Raw genomic sequence first — 20476 nt, forward strand, 5'->3', positions numbered from 1 at the left:
GTGATTCATATTTTAGTGTCTATACACACAGACACTACAATCCCTGGGGTGCAATCTCAAAACATTTTTTTGCACTGATCATATCAATGGAAATAAACATCCTTCATGAAGAAAAGAGGGTGTGCTGGGGATATTAGTATGTTAGTATGAATAGAATAACACATCAAATAAGAGTTCTGACCTTCATTTGGTGCCCTCAATCTGTTAAGCTAAACAATCTGTTTACACTGACTTTATATGATGACCATACTGGGAAATCTGAATTGATGTCAACAGCCTCCCACTGAATTCTCTACTCTTATGCCCCGTACACACGGTCGGACTTTGTTCGGACATTCCGACAACAAAATCCTAGGATTTTTTCCGACAGATATTGGCTCAAACTTGTCTTGCATACACACAGTCACACAAAGTTGTCGGAAAATCCGATCGTTCTAAACGCGGTGACGTAAAACACGTACGTCGGGACTATAAACGGGGCAGTGGCCAATAGCTTTCATCTCTTTATTTATTCTGAGCATGCGTGGCACTTTGTCCGTCGGATTTGTGTACACACGATCGGAATTTCCGACAACGGATTTTGTTGTGGGAAAATTTTATATCCTGCTCTCCAACTTTGTGTGTCGGAAAATCCGATGGAAAATGTCCGATGGAGCCCACACACGGTCGGAATTTCCGACAACACGCTCCGATCGGACATTTTCCATCGGAAAATCCGACCGTGTGTACGGGGCATTAGAGCTAATTCAGCATCTGCGTAACAATGCAGGGCCTGGTATGCAGTGCGATCCAGCACCAATCTTGCTGCATCACTCTGTTCACTTTTTTTTTAAACAAACTTTATTGAAATGTCACATAGACATTTGGTTAAGTTCAATTGACTGCCTTGCCCTGCACTGAAAAGTTTTGCACCCAGTATTATTTTTCACGCGTATTAATGCAGTGCAGTTGTGTGAATTGGGCACACATGTGACAAGGCATTTTGTGGTCGAATAGCTATAACTGCATTTGGTGTGAATGAACCCTTATAGGGGGAATTAACTGGACTGTGACAGTCAATATTTTTATGGGCATGTATTCACTTGTCAACCCCAGCATTCTAATAGTCACTATGTTTTTTTTTGTTTTTTTTTTTACAGCTGTTAAGCATCCCGGACCAGACAGAAGATGGAGATTTGTCTTTAAGCATGGTTCTAAGTTCTGCACTTCACCACATCCCTGTCATGAAATTCTGCCACTTGCTGTGTTCTGCCAAAGACCTTGCCTCTGACTTAAATCCCGTGTTCAAAGATCTGGAGGAACATGGTGAGGGGATTTCAGCTGTCTGTATATTATGGTAAATCTGCATTGGGTCCACAGCCATTTCCACACGGGATTGATTCACTAAAATTGGAGAGTGCAAAATCTGGTGCAGCTCTGCATAGAAACCAGCTTCCAGGTTTTATTGTCAAAGCTTAATTGAACAACCTGAAGTTAGAAAGCTAATTAGCTACCATGCACAGCTGCGCCAGATTTTGCACTCTCCAGTTTTAGTAAATTAACCCCCAGTATCAGTATTGGTGTAGTAAATGTGGTGAGACCAGACTGCCACTTCGTCTTTTATCATATGCAATAGTAGCCAGTGCAGACAGTCGGTCATGTTTTGGCAAATGTTAAAGCTGAACTAAACCCTTTTATCCTTGACAGCCAAGCAAGCTGCCATCTTAGCCTCTGTTTGATCTGCATTTGCCATGGTGCTTCACATGTGATCAGCTATATGGTGGCTTGACAGGTTGATTAAGAGCACAAGTAGTTGTGACAGATTTCGTTAACAGAATGCCTTGAATGTAACTGTTTTTTGGCAAAACCTTTAAATCGGTGAGTTTAGTTCTGCTTTTAAGGTGGGCATAAACTCCCATACAAGAATTTTGCCTATAGTAGGTAAGCCTATAATCAGGGTTACCTATAGATACTGTAAATATCTCCTAAACATGCATAGTTTAGGAGATATTTACTGTACATGCAGCAGGTGACGTCACCGGCGCATGCACTCTGAAGGAACGGCCCGGGTGGCTGTTCCTTCAAAGTCCTGTTCCGTAACCGGCGGGTCCCTCGCGCATGTGCGGGAGTGACGCCATTGCGGCTCCACCCAGTGACACAGCTGAAGTCCGTGAACCCAGAAGGAATACGGGTGAAGATGGGAGTCCTGTCAGCGGTGACAGCTCGCCACTGGAAGGGCTTCGTTCTAAGGCAAGTTTCAGATTATAACTTTGCCTTGCAGGTTAAAAAAATAAAATTTCAACTTATGTATTCTTGTCTGACTGAAGCCGGTCTGGATTCATAAAATGATTTGCAAAGAGTAATGATCAAAGATTTAATTTAAAAACCAAAAGGAATCTATTTGTTCTCAGGTTACTGAGGTCCGTTCGTGAAAAATACATTTAGATTCTTTGTTATTGTTTATTTTCAATCTTTGTCTTGCTAAATTAGAAACCAGGAAATGCACCATGCACCTAAAGTTAACCTAGAATCAGTGCAGTTTATACTTGGTAAAGCTCACCCCCGAGCACAATGAGCTTCTTACTGGTTTTATACTAGTTCAACACTCTATTTCCTCTAAAGCAACCTGCCGTTTTGTACACATTTCCTCACCCTGCAATTGTTCTTGGGTGGAAGTACAGCTCCTGGCCATTTACAAATTGAAGAAGAGGTAGGCAGAGATGCAACCATAGTTGCGGGGTAGTGCTTATGGCAGGAGGGACCAGGAAGTACAGTAGGCAGCTGTATTTCCACCTCCATGCAAATGAGAACATTTGCAGGGTGTAGAAAGCAGTGTTTTATTTTGGCAGGTACCGTATTTATCGGCGTATAACACGCGCCGGCGTATAACACGCACCCCAAGTTTAGGAGGGAATTTTAAGGAAAAAAACTTTTAGGAGGGAAGTTTAAGGAAAAAAAACTTACATTTAAATGCCCATCAATGCAGCCTCATCAGTGTTCATCTGCAGCCTTTCCCCAGTGTCCAGTGCAGCCTTGTCAGTGCAGCCTTGTCCCCAGTGCAGCCTTGTCCCCAGTGGTCCGTGCAGCCTTGTCGCCGCCGACATACAAACGTTTAGTTTATATTTTTAAACATGGCGCCGCGGAGTTCGGAGGGACTCGGGGGCGCTCGTTCAGCTGAACAGTGTTCAGAGGACACAGTGACTGGGCGGAGCCGAGATACACATAGCCGAGGGTTCTCGGCTATTCTCTGCGCCGTTCACAGTCACGCCCAGTCCCTATGATGGACATAACAGAGGTCCAATGGCGGGACTGGGCGTGACTGAACGGCGCCGAGAAAAGCCGAGAACCCTCGGCTATGTGTATCTCGGCTCCGCCCAGTCACTGTGTCCTCGGCGGCGCTCGTTCAGCTGAACGAGCGCCCCCGAGTCCCTCCGAACTCCGCGGCGCCATGTTTAAAAATACAAGCTATGTGAATGTCGGCGGCGATCGCTCCGACAGATCACAAAATAGCGGGGATCGGCGTATAACACGCACCCACGATTTTCCCCTTATTTTAAGGGGAAAAAAGTGCGTGTTATATGCCGATAAATATGGTAGTTTTAGAGGAAACCAAGCAACCTATTTTAATTCTAGTAAGCTTATAGTGCCCAGAGTTGGGCTTTCAGTGCATGCCTGATAAGTAGTTTGTAAATGTGAAAATGACATTTCTGTTGAGGAGGATGGCACCTTCCTTGTTCAGGCATGATCCCGAGTCACTATTTACTTCCTGGACTGAGATGCTGGCTCAGAGTTTACAACCATTAAAAACTTGGAGACTGGGCAGCAGCCACTGTTCACAAATATCTGACACATATCAGCTCATACTGCATCCTCTCAACTTGTGACTTGCTTCAAAGTTAAGGGGACCATAGATGGACCAAATGTCTGCCAGTTCAGCAGGGATCGGCTAAATTTTCATCCATGTGTGGGCGCTGCAGTTGAACAGAAGTCAATCCATTGATGCAATGGCTGCAGCGCTGATCTATGTCTTCTGACAGCGAGGTATCTCCCTGCTGTCAGAATACAATAGCGCAGCAGAGAGGATTCCTCCATCCACCCTGAATGTGTGGATGGGGGAATCTGTTCAGTTTGTTTTTTTGCTTATTTATTTTTTAAGCCCACTGACTGATCCAAAACTGAACCATGTATGGCCAGCTTTGCAGTGTTACAAATAAAAATAGCACAGGGTGCAATCTGAGTGTAGCAAGTAGGGGGGGCATTTATTTATAAAAACAACAAATTGGCAACTTGCATATAGCCAGTAAAGGTTTGTTTATCAAAGTCAGACTTGGGTGGTGTAGATAGTATCCACATCAGGTGTATCCTGTCCCAAATTGGCAGTGATTTGTTGATAAAATGCAGATGCTGGTGGAATCAGGAAGTGTATCAAAAGGGCCAGGTCTGCAGCTCAGTAGACTATACACATCGGGTTGATACATCTTTGAAACATGAAGTGTTTCAGGTAGTGACATCACTTCGGGTCTGCAGTGCGATCCACTGACCTCACCAGTCACTTTTGATTCCACCAGCATCTGGATTTTACTAACAAATCACTGCCAATTTGGGTCTTTTGAGGACAGGACACACCTGATTTGGATACTATCTACACCATCCAAGTCTAACTTTGATAAGCGAACCTTTACTGGCTATACGCGAGTTGCCAATTTGCTGTTTTTATAAATAAATTTGCATCACTTACACTCAGATAACACCCTCTGCTATTTTAACTTGTATTAGAGATTTTTCAGTCTCATAGAGGTGCTGCACAGAGTCTGTCTGGAGAACCTCAAGAAATCACCCTGGAGTTTTACACTTGAGAACTTTACATATATATATATATATATATATATATATATATATATATATATATATATATATATATATATGTGTGTGTGTATGTGTATATATATATATATATATATATATATATATATATATATATGTATGTATAATCAGCCAAATATACTAGTGCAACATACAGTAACCTATCCTTTACAGTGTTACAGTCAGTGGAAGGGGAGATTGAGGAAATGCATATTCCTGTTTTTCGTTTTGCTGAGTTTTTTCTTTTAACCTAAAACAAGGCTCTTCTTTTTATTCAAGAAGTAAACTATTTTTATCTTTAGGGCTGCTGGTGGAAGGTAAATGCAACTTCCAAAGTGATGAGAAGTGGAACGTCAGCAATGACTGTCACATGGATGCTGTTGAAGAGATTGGGGACAGGAACGAAGAGGAGGAGGAAGCTAAGGATGACGAAAACGAAGAGCTGGATTCAGAAAAAGAGAGAGCAGAACTTGGGCAAGAAAAAGGTTCAAAGAAAAACTTTATTTGTAAATCCTGTGATAAGATCTTTCTCTTCCGCTGTCGCCTGGAGGTTCATATGAAGCGCTGCAGAATGGCCAAAAGGAATCCTTTACAGTGCAAGGATTGCAATGTGGTACAGGCCTCCAAAAAAGAGCTGGAACAGCACAGAGAAGAAGTGCATGGCTACTTGATTTCGCGTAATAACAAAGGCAAAAGGAGAATGCTTGTTACTTGTGACATTTGCGGCAAGGAGTTTGCTCATCCATCAGGTAATACATGATATTTTTTGTTTTCAAATTAGCTTTGCCTTTGAGTTTTACTTTAGCCAGCTAACTGACTTAAAGCGGAGTTCCACCCAAAAGTGGAACTTCCGCTTTAAGCACTCCTCGCCCCCTTACATGACGCAATTGGCATGTAATTTTTTTTTTGGGAGGGGGAGTGGGTACCTGGTTTTGACAGGTACTTCCTGTCCCATGTCCTGCTTCCATCGTCTCGCCTCCTATGCAGCGACTCATCTCCCCCCTAGGTGGCCCCTCCCTCTCTGCAATCTTCTGGGACACGTCACAGGTCCCAGAAGATTGCCTGGCCAGTAGGAGAGCATGACTTGCGCAGTGAGCACCCGGATGTGAACCCTCAAGCTGTCACAGCTGGGTGCCCACACTTGCAATGACGGCGCCGCAAAGAGAAGGGGGAGAGGTTGAGGTGAGTGTCTGATTATTAAAAGTCTGCAGCTACACTTTTTGTAGCCGCTGACTTTTAATAAACTTACAAACGAGTGGCACTCTGCTTTTAAGAGGAACTGCAGTCTGCTCACACAATTTGTAATAAAAACATCTTTGCCATTCTGATGCTTCCCTCCAACCACTTTGTACATTATTTTATATATACTGTGATTCTGTACTTGCCAAATATGCTGGAGAAATCTCCCCCCACTAAGTCTGGCTGCATCCATTTTAACTGTGGGCAGCTGAAGCTGCTGCCTGTTCACTTCCTGGATTTACACAGGCACACCTCCAGCTCTGCAGCTCTCATTTGCCCTCCTATGACTCAGCCCCTCTTTCTCCCTGGCAAACTCTCAGGAGAGTGAGAGAGAGCTGTACATGATGTCATAAGCCTAGGATTTTACCAGACAAGAAACAGGAAGTGGGCTGTAAAAAACATTTTTTCTCTGCCAGTAAATACCTTAGTATTTACTGGCAGAAAAAAAAATGTTTTTCTATCCAAAGTTAAAACAACAAGGGCAGAATATTTAATAGATGGAAAGTTGAAAAAATAATTGAAGGTCTGTTTTTTAAGGACAGCTTGGCGACTTAAGGTTCTCCCACCACTCGTTTAAAGCCCCACCCTTGTGGAATACCCCCCTGCAGTGATGATGTTTTGTTTTATTCCTAGACTTACCGGTTTTAGAGGTTTGATCATGTGATTACTGAGGCTCTTCCAGGGAGGTCTTTTAATGATGCAGGCAGCTTCCTGTAATCATTACTATTGTCCTGAGTCGTGAGGACATTTTCTGGAAGAATATTATTACTGTGAGAAGCTGCATTTTTTTTTTAAAGGAGAAGTATGGGATGGGCTAAATAATAAACAAATTTTACCATAATCGTGAATCAGCTGTCATTGCTTTCCTCCCTCCTTCAGCTATCATGTCCCTGTAACGGTCCAAATGCTTTTTGAAAGTTTAGAGGGGGCGGTTACAATTTTTAGCAATCCGCCCCCTCCTTCTGCCTCTCCTCTCCTGGAAGATGTGGCTGCTCCTACTGAACAGTAAACACATTCAGGCACTGTGATGTTCCTATGCATAGTGGAAAATTATATAAGTAGTATAGACATCGCTGAAGGGAGGTGTTGGGGAGGGCTGTCACCCCACCCCCGATTTTAAGTTGTGCCCCCTCCCCATCCTCCATGGAAGCTGTGCCTGTTGGGCTCCTTCTGGCTTACCTGTACTGTACACAGTCTGATCACAGGCAGGGGCAGCACAGCTCCTCTTCCCCTTCCCTCCTCCTTGCACACAGCTCAGATCTATTTTTACAGACATCTTATGCTGCACCAATGTTTTTATGTGGGACCTTCACAGGTCAGAAGTGCAGCATAGCAGGCTGGTACACAGTGTGCAGGTAGAGGCTGTCTGTAAGAGAATCGATTTGAGCTGTGTACCATGTAAGAGGAAAAGAGAGAGGGAGGAGAAGGAGGAGAGCAGACAGCCCAGAGCTCACATCAGTCAAATAGAGGTGGATCCCAACCAGATTGTTAGCATAAGAATACAGAAAGGACTGTATCCCCTTGACAGGTATTTACCTTAATTTTAGTAAAAAGGGTGTACTTCTCAAAGGGGTCGAAAGATTTTTTATGTATTAGCAGCTCACAGGGAATAGGATGAAGCTAAAAAAAAAAAAAAAAAAAAAGCCCATGCTTCTCTTTTATGGCCCTTTCACACTAGGGACTGTGCAGTTCCTGTGCAATTCACATGCAGTTCTGTGCAGTGCGATGTAAAGCGGAAGTAAACCAATCCATAAAACAGTTTCATTTCTGGCACGTGCCGAAAATGTAACACTTGTGCTCTCAACCAAACTGACAAACCATCCAATGTCTGGTGTCATAACTGATCACATGTGCAGCATCATGGCAGTTGTAGATTAAACAGAGGCAAAGATGGCAGCTTTCTTGGCTGAAAACGATAGGGGTGGGTTTACTTACACTTTAAGCCCCATTCATTTTGAATGGGCTGAAATTGCACCACACCAAAAGTAGTGCATGCACTACTTTTTGAAAAATTGGTACCATGCGATCTGGTGCGGGCAAATGCACTGTGTTTGGGGTGTTGTTAATTTTGCACTGACCCCCGCAGCAGATCGCAAGGGCAGTGCGGTTGGAATGCGTTGCAGGAAGCTTGCTAGAAGATATAAATTGGGATAAAATCTTAGGAACAAAGAACACGGAGGAGAGATGGGTTTCCTTTAAGAGCATATTAAATAAGGGCATTAACCAGAGCATCCCTTTGGATAATCAATTTAAAAGAGCAAACAAAAGTCCTGGATGGCTTAACCCAATGTAAAAATGCATATAAAAGCAAAGGAGAAGGCCTTCAAAAATACAAGCCTGAGAGGTCATCATCAGCATTCAGACCTTACAAAGAATGCAGCAAGAAATGTAAGGGTGCAATTAGGGCAGCTAAGATAGAACACGAAAGACACATAACGGAGGAGAACAAAAAAATTGCAAGAAATTGTTTAAGTATATAAACAGTAAAAATGGGAGGACAGACCATAAAAGCCCCATAAAGAATGAGGAAGGACATCTGGTTACAAAGGATGGGGAGATGGTGAAGGTATTGAATTTATTCTTCTCCTCAGTTTTCACGAGGGAATCGGGGGGCTTCAGTAACCAAAACTGCAGTGTTTATCCTTATGAGATACATCACAGGAAGCACCTACATGGTTAACAGAACAGAATTAAAATTAGACTTGGGAAGCTTAACACTAATAAATCACCGAGACCGGATGGCTTGCACCCGAGGGTACTTACGGAACTCAGTCAAGTAATTGCCAGACCATTGTTCCTAATTTTTACTGACAGTCTACTGCCTGGAATGGTACCAGCTGATTGGAGAAAAGCCAATGTAGCACCAATATTTAAAATAGGGCCCAAAATACATCCCTGGGAATTACAGACCAGTTAGCCTAACATCAATAGTATGCAAGCTCTTGGAGGGGATGATAAGGGACTATATACAAGATTTTAGTAATGAGAACGGCATCATTAGCAGTAATCAGCATGGATTCATGAAGAATCTGTTCTTGCCAAACCAATCTATTAAACTTCTATGAGGAGGTGAGTTGCCATCTAGATAAAGGAAGGCCCGTAGACGTGGTGTATCTGGATTTTGCAAAAGCATTTGACACAGTTCCCCATAAATGTTTACTGTACAAAATAAGGTCCGTTGGCATGGATCATAGGGTGAGTACATGGATTGAAAACTGGCTACAAGGGCGAGTTCAGAGGGTGGTAATAAATGGGGAGTACTCGGAATGGTCAGGGGTGGGTAGTGGGTTCTCCCAGGGTTCTGTGCTGGGACCAATCCTATTTAATTTGTTCATAAACGACCTGGAGGATGGGGTAAACAGTTCAATCTCTGTATTAGTGGACGATACTAAGCTAAGCAGGGCAATAACTTCTCCACAGGATGTGGAAACCATTCAAGAAGACCTGAACAAATTAATGGGGTGGACAACTACATGGCAAATGAGGTTTAATGTAGAAAAATATAAAATAATGCATTTGGGTGGCAAAACTATGAATGCAATCTATACACTGGGGGGAGAACCTCTGGGGGAATCTAGGATGGAAAAGGACCTGGGGGTCCTAGTAGATGATAGGCTCAGCAATGGCATGCAATGCCAAGCTGCTGCTAACAAAGCAAACAGAATATTGGCATGCATTAAAGGGATTAACTCCAGAGATAAAATGATAATTCTCCCGCTCTACAAGACTCTGGTCCGGCCGCACCTGGAGTATGCTGTCCAGTTCTGGGCACCAGTCCTCAGGAAGCATGCACTGGAAATAGAGCGAGTACAAAGAAGGGCAACAAAGCTAATAAAGGGTCTGAAGGACGTTAGTTAGAAGAAAAGTTTGCGAGCACTGAACTTATTCTCTCTGGAGAAGAGACACTTGAGAGGGGATTTGATTTCAATTTACAAATACTGTACTGGTGACCCCACAATAGGGATAAAACTTTTTTGCAGAAGGGAGTTTAATAAGACACGTGGCCACTCGTTAAAATTAGAAGAATAGAGGTTTAACCTTAAAGTACGTAGAGGGTTCTTTACTGTAAGAGCGGCAAGGATGTGGAATTCCCTTCCACAGGCGGTGGTCTCAGCGGGGAGCATTGATAGTTTCAAAAAAACTATTAGATAAGCCGCAACATACAGGGATATATGATGTAATACTGACATATAATTACACACATAGGTTGGACTTGTGTCTTTTTTTTTCAACCTCCCCTACTATGGAAGGAAGCCACACGGGAACGCAGCTTTCCTGCACTGCATTCTAGTGTAAATGGGCCCTTAATCCTAAACTTGCTCTGGGACCATTAAAAAAATAAAAATAGCCCAGATTTGGGCATTAAACGTAATGTATAGTAGTTGTATTTGTTTTATTATGGTCAGGAATAAAAAATAAAATTTTTAAAAGTATTTTTCTTGGATTATGTAGCCTAGAGGTTTTAGGAGAAATCTGCAATGGTTTTACAGAGATTTTACACGGGTATCCTGGAAGAAAAATTGTTTCTTATGTTGTGTTTTGTCCCTCTTAGGCCTTCAGTACCACAAGCGGACAGAGCATTTTGATGAGAAGCCATTCTCCTGCGAAGAGTGCGGTGCCAAGTTTGCTGCAAACTCCACCCTGAAAAACCACCAGCGTCTCCATACTGGGGAACGTCCCTTTGTTTGCAAGCACTGCCATATGACATTTACACAAGCTGCCGCCCTTTCCTACCACACCAAAAAGAAGCATTCTGAAGGTACTGTGGGATCAGTCATTTGATTTATTATGGAATAGCATATATATATATATATATATATATATATATATATATATATATATATATATATATATATATATATATATATATATATATATATATATATATATATATATATATATATATATATATATATATATATATATATATATATATATATATATATATATATATATATATATTTTTTTTTTTTTTTTTTAAACTATTCCTACAGCTTATCCTGTTTATAAAGCTGCTCTAGACAGTTTCTCTACAAAAACATTTATTTTGTGGTTTGCTGCAGTTTTATTTAGTAAGAAACAAAATCACCATAAACCTGACGCAATCTGTCATTTCGCAGGAGTGATGTAGGAATGTGCCATTGTTTGTTTGTTTTTTTTTGTTTTTATTTTTTTTCTTCTCTCCAATTGTTTTCCAATCTTTTGGTTGCTTTTGGATGGAGCAGTTATTTTGCAGGCACTTTATAATTAGTAAGGATGAGCTCTGGCGTGTTCGCACAGCCCACGTGCAGAGCCCGCCAGGAGGTCAGCACTGCGCTAATCACAGGCAGTGAGAAATTTCCCGATCTCTGCAGCCGCGCATCGGGACAATGTCTCGCTGCCTGTGATTAGCGCAGTGCCGACTTCCTGGCGGGCTCTGCACGTGGGATGTGCGAACATGTCAGAGCTCATCCTTAATAATTAGGTCTGTCTGAGTCACCCTGGAGTTTGTGTGATGGCATTTTCTTGATCACCTATGGATGTTCTTTTTTGACTTTCAGTGGAGCACGCAACTATTGCATTCCCTAATGTGTGATCAAAGCTTTTCTTTCATTACAGGAAAGATGTATGTTTGCCAGTACTGCGATGCCGTCTTTGCACAATCCATAGAGCTGACGCGGCATGTCAGAACTCATACAGGAGACAAGCCTTACGTCTGTCGAGAGTGTGGAAAAGGATTCAGCCAGGCCAATGGACTTTCCATACATCTGCGCACATTCCATAGTAAGCTCTGCTTATACATTAGCTGCATGAATGGACTGTATTCTTCTTTGGTCATTCTCATCCTACATCTTCTGGGCCTTTATTGTGTGTCAGATGTTTTTTTTATTGGATGTTTTTTTTTTTTTTATACTTGGGGGGGAGCTTTAATAGGTACATCTACTGACTGTAGAAGTCTTATATGTTGGACATGACTTTTCAGGGTGACAAGGCAACACCTTCCAAAACAGCGTTGAGAACAGCAGCATGGTGTGTTAGCAAAAATAACAATTCTTTTGTTAATGCGGCTGTAAACCCTTGGTTTTTTTCACCTTCATGCAGCCTGTGCATGAAGGTTAAAAAAACACCTGGCAGTCGCCGGCCCCCCAGCCCCCCATTTTACTTACCTGAGCCCCTTCATCTCTTCACTGACGCGCTGTCCCTCTCTCACAGGGTCCTGGCTTATTGGCTCCCGCTGCTGTCAATCAAATCCAATGACACGGGGGACAGGGCGAGTTCGGCATTCGTGTCTGTGGACGTAAATGCTGGACTCGGGAGTACGACCACAAGGTAACTCCCCTCGGGAGAGAGCTTCTCCTATGGGGTTATTTGATGTGGGGAGGAGCTGCAAGAGCTGCCGGGGGCCACTCTGTGCAAAACGAGCTGCACAGTGGAGGTAAGTATGGCATGTTTGTTATTTAAAAAGAAAAAAAAAAACCATGACTGGGATTATATCTCTCCCTTGCTCTATTAAAAATGGAAAAAAAAACTTTTGCCCATATTTCTACTTTAAATTGTATGTTCAGCCAAAACTCTGTTTCTTAGTTTTTGAATGGGTTAGAATGCCTGACAGGTTTTTAATACTCTCCAGGCTCTGTTAGAGAGATTCCCCCTCACTTCCTACCCACAACATTTTACCAGACAGGAAGTGAGGGGAACACTTTAACATCAACGGATAAAAACAAAACAAAAAAAAAACACTTTTCCTTTAGAAGTGCAAGGGAAGGATAGAACCCCTGGCAGATTTATATTTCTATTTGCGTCTCTGCAGATTTTCCCTCACTTCCTATCTGGTAAAACTATAGTAACAGGGACAGAAATTGAAAGAAAAAAACTCTTTATCAGAGCCATGGGTAGCAGTGAAAACCTGATGTCCCACCCAATCCAAAACAAAAAAAAAAAAAAAAAAAAAAAAAGTTGTGGCCTGATATGCACTATAATTAGGAATTTGCAGCCCTCTGTATGAATAACCTGTGATATGATTTCAATAGCCGTGTTTTCTCTGTGCACATTCAAATGTTATTTAAAAATGGATAATTCAACCAAAACTTTTTTCTTTTTTGTTTTGGTGAGGGGTTCGCTCTGCGGCTCTGCGGCTCTGTTGAGTTTTGTTTTTTTTTTTTTTTCCCCTCACATGGCGTGTTGCCAGGACAAAAAGTGATGCAAAATCTCCAAAAGCAACTGATGAATCCTCTTCTTTTTTTTTTTTTTTCTTTTCTTTTCTCCAGACATTGAAGATCCATATGACTGTCAGAAGTGTAGAATGAGTTTCCCAACTTTGGAGGAGAACAGACAACACATTCAGGTTGTACATTCCAAGGAATATCACCCGTGTCCGTCGTGTGAGAAGATTTTCAGCGCCCCCTCTCTACTAGAACGTCACATTGTCACCCATGTTGGGGGGAAGCCTTACAACTGTGATATCTGTGATAAGGCATATCAGGTATGTAGCTTTAACATTTTATGTTAAGGGGAATTTTTTTGTCAGGTAAATATAAAATATTAATATTTTGTATTGCCCTTTTAAGGATGATGGGGCTTTAGTTTTTTGCTTCACATTTTGCAGAAATTTCTTTGCTCCTTGGCTGTAAAAGCATGTTTCCTTAACAGCCCCCCCCATTCAGCCCTGCCCCCTCTCTCTCCTGATTGGCTAACTGATTTTGACAGCTGCGTGAACCAATGGCGCATGCGGCTGTGCCTCAGCCAATTGGGAGGAGGGTCCCGGACGACTGAGGCATTCGTGGACATCGCTAGAGAGAGGAGGGGGCTCAGGTAAGTATTGGGGGGTGCTGGGGCAGCTGCTGCACACAGAAGGTTTTTTATCTTAATGCATAGAATGCATTAAAGTGAATGTAAACCCTCACATATACCCGGTGAAGTGAACAGCCTCAGATGATACACAGGGATGAAACAAATCTCCCTACATAAGTTTTACATGTATAGCTGCTGTCTTCATCTTTTATATATTCTTTAGAAATTGCACATTGGGGGTTATTTACTAAAGGCAAATCCACTTTGCACTACAAGTGCACTTGGAAGTAAAGTTACTGTAGATCCGAGGGGGACATGCGAGGAAAATAAAAAAATAGCATTTTAGCTTGCACATGATTGGATGATAAAATCAGCAGAGCTTCCCCTGATTTCAGATCTACCCCTTGTATTTAGAGCGACTGCACTTCCAAGTGCACTTGCAGTGCAAAGTGGATTTGGCTTTCGTAAATAACCCCCATTGTGTTAGAGATTTTCTCTTTCTGTTCAGCACTGGTAGTGGATTCCTGGCATACAGCCAAGACAGCTGATTGGAGGAATGGCACACACCTCCCCTTGCTGTGACAAGTCAAGCTCTCTGCTAATCTGTTTATAGCAACCTCACTCCACACAAATTTCAGGCTGTTTTTTTCTTGGTTGATAGAAGTGATCATGCTAATAACAGAGCACTGAAACAGAAACACACAAGACTTGGGCATGGTTCATGCTGGTGCGATGCGAGAACCCTGCGAATCCAATGCAGGTTCCCCGCATTCCACCTGAATCACACAGTGGTTCACACTGCCCTATACGAACCGTTGGGAGTGTCAATACAAAGTTAATGACACACCCCAAGATCGGTTCACATATCGAAGTGCGAACTGTCAGTTCGGACATGAATCGGATCGCTTGGGTGTTCACACCCATGCAATCCAATTCTATCGGGCAAACAAGATATTTGGGGGGCACACCCTAAAAGATGCATTAAAGCTGTCAGTAAGTGTGGCTTAGCACCATATAGCAATATGGTGTGACCAAATCACCATATTTTTTGATAATATTTTTTTAAATTGTTTAGGTGTTTTAAACTAGCCCTGCTGGAGGTAAATGTCTTTTTTGCATGTGTGCGCTGTAATATTTTGCTCCCCAATTCTAGTGGGGACCAAAAAACGGTGCTGCATGACTTTGGCTAGAATGGTTATGTATGTCAGGTTCAAATCTGCACTCTAAGACAACAACTGGCCAAGTTTAAGCGTCCGTTGACATTAGAATGCAGTGCGGGAAACCCGTATTTCTATGCAGTTTCCCACACCACATTCCAATCGTGCTGCCCTTGTGATCTGCAGCGGGTGTCAGTGCAAAGTTGACGACACCACAAACACAGGTCGCAAAAGCAGCACGTTTGCTCGCTTTGCATCTCATGGTACAAAACTACCATGCAATCCGGTTGCGGTGCGTTTCAAAAAGTAGTGCATGCACTACTTTGTAGTGCGATGTGATTTCAGCCCATTCAAAAGTAATTAACGATAAACTTGGGTGTACCTTGAAAATAACCAAGCCAAGTTCAACAAAACATGGGACCCTTGGATTAACTACGTATTGGTGGACTGCGGAGGACTCTGAAGCTCCTCCTTTGTCTTAATTTGAATAAAAACATTGAAATTTAAATCTAATTGGTTGCTATGCTTCCTGAGACCATCATTTGAGCAGTTTGATTCATCAGGCTCAATGTGTGTGGGTAAGGTTCGGGAAAGCACAGTCTGTGCTGCTGGGACTAAGGAACACTTTGGCTGTAGTTTCACAGGCTCAACCTCTAGATAATTTGGTAACAGTATTTCCAGCTGCACAAGATGAATACTTGGGACATTATATCAAATCTTCTGTTTTATAATGGACTATATCCTCTTGGGTTTTTCTACAGCAACTGTCTGGCTTATGGTACCACAATCGCACACATCATCCAGACCTGTTTGCTGCTCAGAATCATCGTTCTTCCAAGTTCTCTGCTGCACAGTGTAGTTCCTGTGAACAGGTTTTCTCCAACACCTCAACACTCCAGAAACACACGAAATTAGAGCATCCTGGTGAGTGTACCACAGCGATTGTTCCAGTACATGACATTTTCTTGACTATAAGATTAATTCACAATCTAGCTGCATCTATGACTCCTCAACATTGGATGTGATTGCATTTGTTAGTTTTGCTTTGACTGTTGGGCATCAGGAAAGGTCAGATTCTGTTTTTTTTTTCTACTGCCTGTGTTTTCCAAACAGGAGATATCTTCTTCCTTGCTATGGTGTCACCAGGGTAACAAGTGAAATGTATTGTCTGTTGTGCCAGACAGCAATAAAACCCTCTTTTATTTTCATTGAGGGAAGAAGATCTGATGAGTGCTCTTGAAGCCCTCTCACTTTAAGGTAGGGGTAAGAATGAGGCAGTCTACTTAGTTGGGGACAAAAACATTATTAAAGGAGAAGTCCAGCCTGGGCTCGTTTGGCTGAGCTTCTCCTAAGGGTCACAAAAGTGCAATCAGTTTTGCACTCCTGTGACCCGTTTTCAGCAGAGAGCAGTCGGAAGTCCACTCTCTGCTGATGTCATAGGAATCGGTCCAGGCACCACGTCATCCCGACTTCCGAAGTCTGAATCCACCAGGTGCTTGGACTGATGGCAGTCTCAGCCTCTCAGTGAGCCGCTGAGTCGGTCGGTCCCTGCCCCTCCACAGCTCAGCGCTCCAGAATCACTGAGTTGGGAAAAGGATCACCCTCTTGTGTCAATATTTTGTTAAAACATCTTTTGTTTAAATTACAGCCTTTGGTCTGTTGGGATATGTCTCTACTAACTTTGCACATCTAGACTTTGTAATATTTGCTTCTTTGCAGAACTGCTTAAGTTCAGTTAAATTTGGTGACCGTTTGTGGGATTTCAGTCTGGACTCTGACTAGGCCATGCAAGTACATTCATCTTTTTCTCCTTCAACCACTGTGTGCTCATTTTTGCTGTGCGCTTTGGGTCACTGTCATGTTGGAAGATGAACCTTCTTCCCAATGACAACTTTCTGGCAGAGGGCAGCAGATTTTCCTCAAGAATTTGATAGTATTTTACCCCCTCCATTTTTCTTCTATCCTGACGTGCTCCAGTCCCTGCTGCAGAGAAACACCCCCATAACAGGATATTACCACCTCCAGGCTTTACTGTAGGAATGGTGGCATTTGGATGGTAAGCTGTATTGGAATTCCGCCAGACCATATCATTTGGTGTTGAGGCCAAATAATTCAATTTTAGTCTCATCTGACCAGAACACTTTTTTCCATGTGGCCTCAGAATCTTCAAGGTGCGTTTTGGCAAAGCTCAGTCATGACTGCATGCGGCCTTTCTTGAGGAGTGGCTTTATTCTTGCAACCTTCGCATACAAGCCACATTTGTGGAGAATTTGTGATATTGTTGTCACATGCACACAATGACCACTCTTTGTCATATATTCCTGCAACTGCATCAGAGTTGCTGTAGGCCTCTTGGTAGCCTCTCTGATCAGTTTCCTCCTGGCTCTTTCATCCAGTTTGAAGTGACGTCCTGATCCAGGGAGGGTCTGAGTTGTATCAAATACCTTCCACTTCTTAATAGACTTCACTGTGCTTCTAGGCATTGCTAAAGCCTTTGACATTTTTTTTGTTTTTTTTTTGTATCCATCACCTGACTTGTGTCCACAACTTTATCCAGAAGAACTTTTGACAGTGCCTTGCCATCCATAGTGGATTGTTGGCTTCAGTTGCACTACTAGGGAATGAAATGCTCCAGGAAAGCTCTTTTCATGTTGAGCTCATCAAAATGACCACAGCTGATCACAGTTGAATGGCTTTGTGTGCCATTGAGAAGGTGATTAGCTAACACCTAATTGAGTTTACAAGTTATTTTTAGGAGGGGGATGACCCCTTTTCCAACTCAGTGATTCTGTTTTTAATTCTTTTTTCAGACATGTTGGCGTTTTATCTTTCACTTGGATAAGTTGCACTGAGCTGAATAACACAAAAACCATGTCTGTCTTCGTTTCAGGCTGCAAAGTAACAAAATGTGAGAATTTTAAAGGGGGCGTTTCTTTTCTATGCCCACTGTACAGGTGGATGTGTCTCTGTTCATCTTTGAGCAATTTCCTGTAGACTGATAGTGATCATCTTTCGAATTTGGCTGGCAAATCTGACCTATGTGGCAATGGCTTTATTATCTTTCCTTTTGTAGAAAAGGTAATTAATGGCTACTAGTTGCAAAGAGGTTTTCCATTGTCAAAAATCAAAAATGCTTGTTAAATGCTCTCTCTGTGGCTGCTTTGTTATGTGAGATACTTTTGTACATCACATCCTTCGTGACACTCGGACTACGTGTGGCCAGGCTCAGGTGGACCTCTCAGAATTGCATCCGATTGGATTTTCCCCCAGTTGCCACCTTCAAACCTCAATGCAGGAAGTTACATTCCACTTTGTTATTCATGTATAAGCAAAGAACATAATTGTAATTTTCTCACCAATTGTAAAATCCTGGACAGGTCAGCTTCTATGATAAAGTGAAGACTTACTGGGCACAATTCACTAAGCAATATTTTACCCTATGCGGTAAAATAACGCACAGAGTTTCGAATAAATAAATAAAATAAAATGTATAATTCGCGAAGAAACTCACCTTAAAATCTTGCATGCATTTATATTTCCAAATTATGCTTTAAATTCTGCATGGAACCTTGCTGTAAGTTATTGTGAGCATTTTTATAAAGGGAAAGAACACGGGACATAAGCATAAAAATACATAAAACATATAGGTGTCTTACCCAGCAGCCAACCTCCAGATATTTTTTGGGATTGATGTAATATGTGGGCATCGTGCACAGATCCCGGAAATCCAGTCACTACATTCCTAACAATCAGATTGTCGTCACATACCACCTGGATGTTTAGGAAGTCGTAATCTTTCCTGTTGTGGTAGATATGCTCCTTTAAAAGATGGTGCAAGAAAAGCAATGTGTGTACAGTCAGCTGTACCAAGCACATGTGGGATTTTGGCAATTTTGATAAAATCGTTTTTGATTTGATCCCACTCCTGATGAAATTCCAGAAAAAATACATATTGAGCTGCTACTGCACAGAAACAATGCAGTACATTGGTGAGGAGAAGGGAAAATGAGGCCTGCGAAACCCCCTTATCTCTCCAGCTACCATCTGATAGGATGCTTTCTCCCCAAAAAAGTAAGGCAGCCAACAATTTAGTCATGACTGGTATGGAATGGCTTCTCTGGGTTGGGGGCTCAAGGTACCCTATGAGTTGGGTATACAGCTCTATAATTAGTGCCTTGGATAACCGGAACGTCTGCAGGGTATCCACATCAATGTCCGCTCTTTAACCATTCTAGGACCAGCCGCCGCAGTTGTACTGCGGCAATATGGCTGGTTCCCACGATTCGCCGTCATTGTACGCTGGCTCATACACAGCGATTTGTGGGCGTGCGCGCCTGCCCACTGGCAAGCGGGGGAACCAATCAGCGGGTGGGGCAGACTTTATGTCCGCCAGCCACCCGCAATCATTCCCCGCAGTGAGAGAACGGGGATCTGCCTGTGTAAGCGAGGCAAATCTCCGTTCTCACAGGGGAGATCACACAGATCCTGTCTTTCTGCTATGCAGGAAGACTGATCTGTGTATTTCCCCAGTCACACAGTCCCCCATACAGTTAGTAAACACACTGAGGGAACACATTTAACCCCTTGATCGCCCCCGATTGTAACCCCTTCCCTGCCAGTGTCCATTAGTAAAATAACAGTGCATATTTTTTAGCACAGATTGCTGTACTTATGTCACTGGTTCCCAAAAAAGTGTAAAAAATGTCAGATGTCCAATCTGTCCGCCGCAATGTTGCAGTCCCGCTAAAAATCACCAATCGCCGCAATTGCTAATAAAAAATAATAAAATTGCCATAAATCTATCCTCTTATTTTGTAGACGCTATAGGCTTGCTGCAATTTTTTTTTACCAAAAATATGTAGAAGAATATTGGCCTAAAGTGATTGAAGAAATTATTTTTTTTTACATTTTTTTTTTTTTTTTTTTTTTTTTTTTTAATTTTTTGGATATTTATTATAGCAAAAAAGTAAAAAATATTGTTTTTTTTTTTTTTTTTGTTTTATTTTTTTCAAAATTGTTGCTCTTTTTTTGTTTATAGCGCAAAAAATAAAAAAACGCAGAGGTGATCAAATACCACCAAAAGAAAGCTCTATTTGTGGGATAAAGAAGGACATCAATTTTGTTTGGGCGCGACCGCACAATTGTCAGTTAAAGCGACGCAGTGCCGTATCGCAAAAAATGGCCAGGTCATTAAGGGGGAAGATCTTCCGGTGGTTAAAGCATCTTTCCTTTTAAAAGATCTACTTTAGATCTTCTCCTTTACTTTAAATTCCAGGAGACTGGATTCAAAGGACTCCATCGTCTGTGCTACGCTGTCAGCCAGCCTCCAGAGATCACTCCTGAGTGCAATCTAGCTGCCACTTGCTCCAGCTTGCACTGTCCTGCCAATTTTTTTAAGCCAATCACTTAACTCCAACCCTGGGCCTGACCATTGGGGCGAGTGGGTGCTTAGTTTTGAGTGGGACTTC

General features: G+C 42.3%; 1 protein-coding gene across 1 annotated transcript in view; it reads left to right on the forward strand.

Annotated features, from left to right (window-relative positions):
* The window catches only part of ZBTB40 (zinc finger and BTB domain containing 40), a 71185-nt gene that overhangs the window by 23245 nt on the left and 27464 nt on the right, over positions 1–20476 (forward strand). The window contains 6 exon segments of the mRNA XM_073603384.1: positions 1140–1305; positions 5145–5591; positions 10634–10840; positions 11680–11844; positions 13329–13543; positions 15770–15932. Coding sequence (XP_073459485.1) covers positions 1140–1305; positions 5145–5591; positions 10634–10840; positions 11680–11844; positions 13329–13543; positions 15770–15932 — 1363 coding nt within the window.

Source organism: Aquarana catesbeiana, linkage group LG10 (assembly GCF_042186555.1).
Source record: "Aquarana catesbeiana isolate 2022-GZ linkage group LG10, ASM4218655v1, whole genome shotgun sequence".
Classification (NCBI taxonomy): Eukaryota; Metazoa; Chordata; class Amphibia; order Anura; family Ranidae; genus Aquarana; species Aquarana catesbeiana.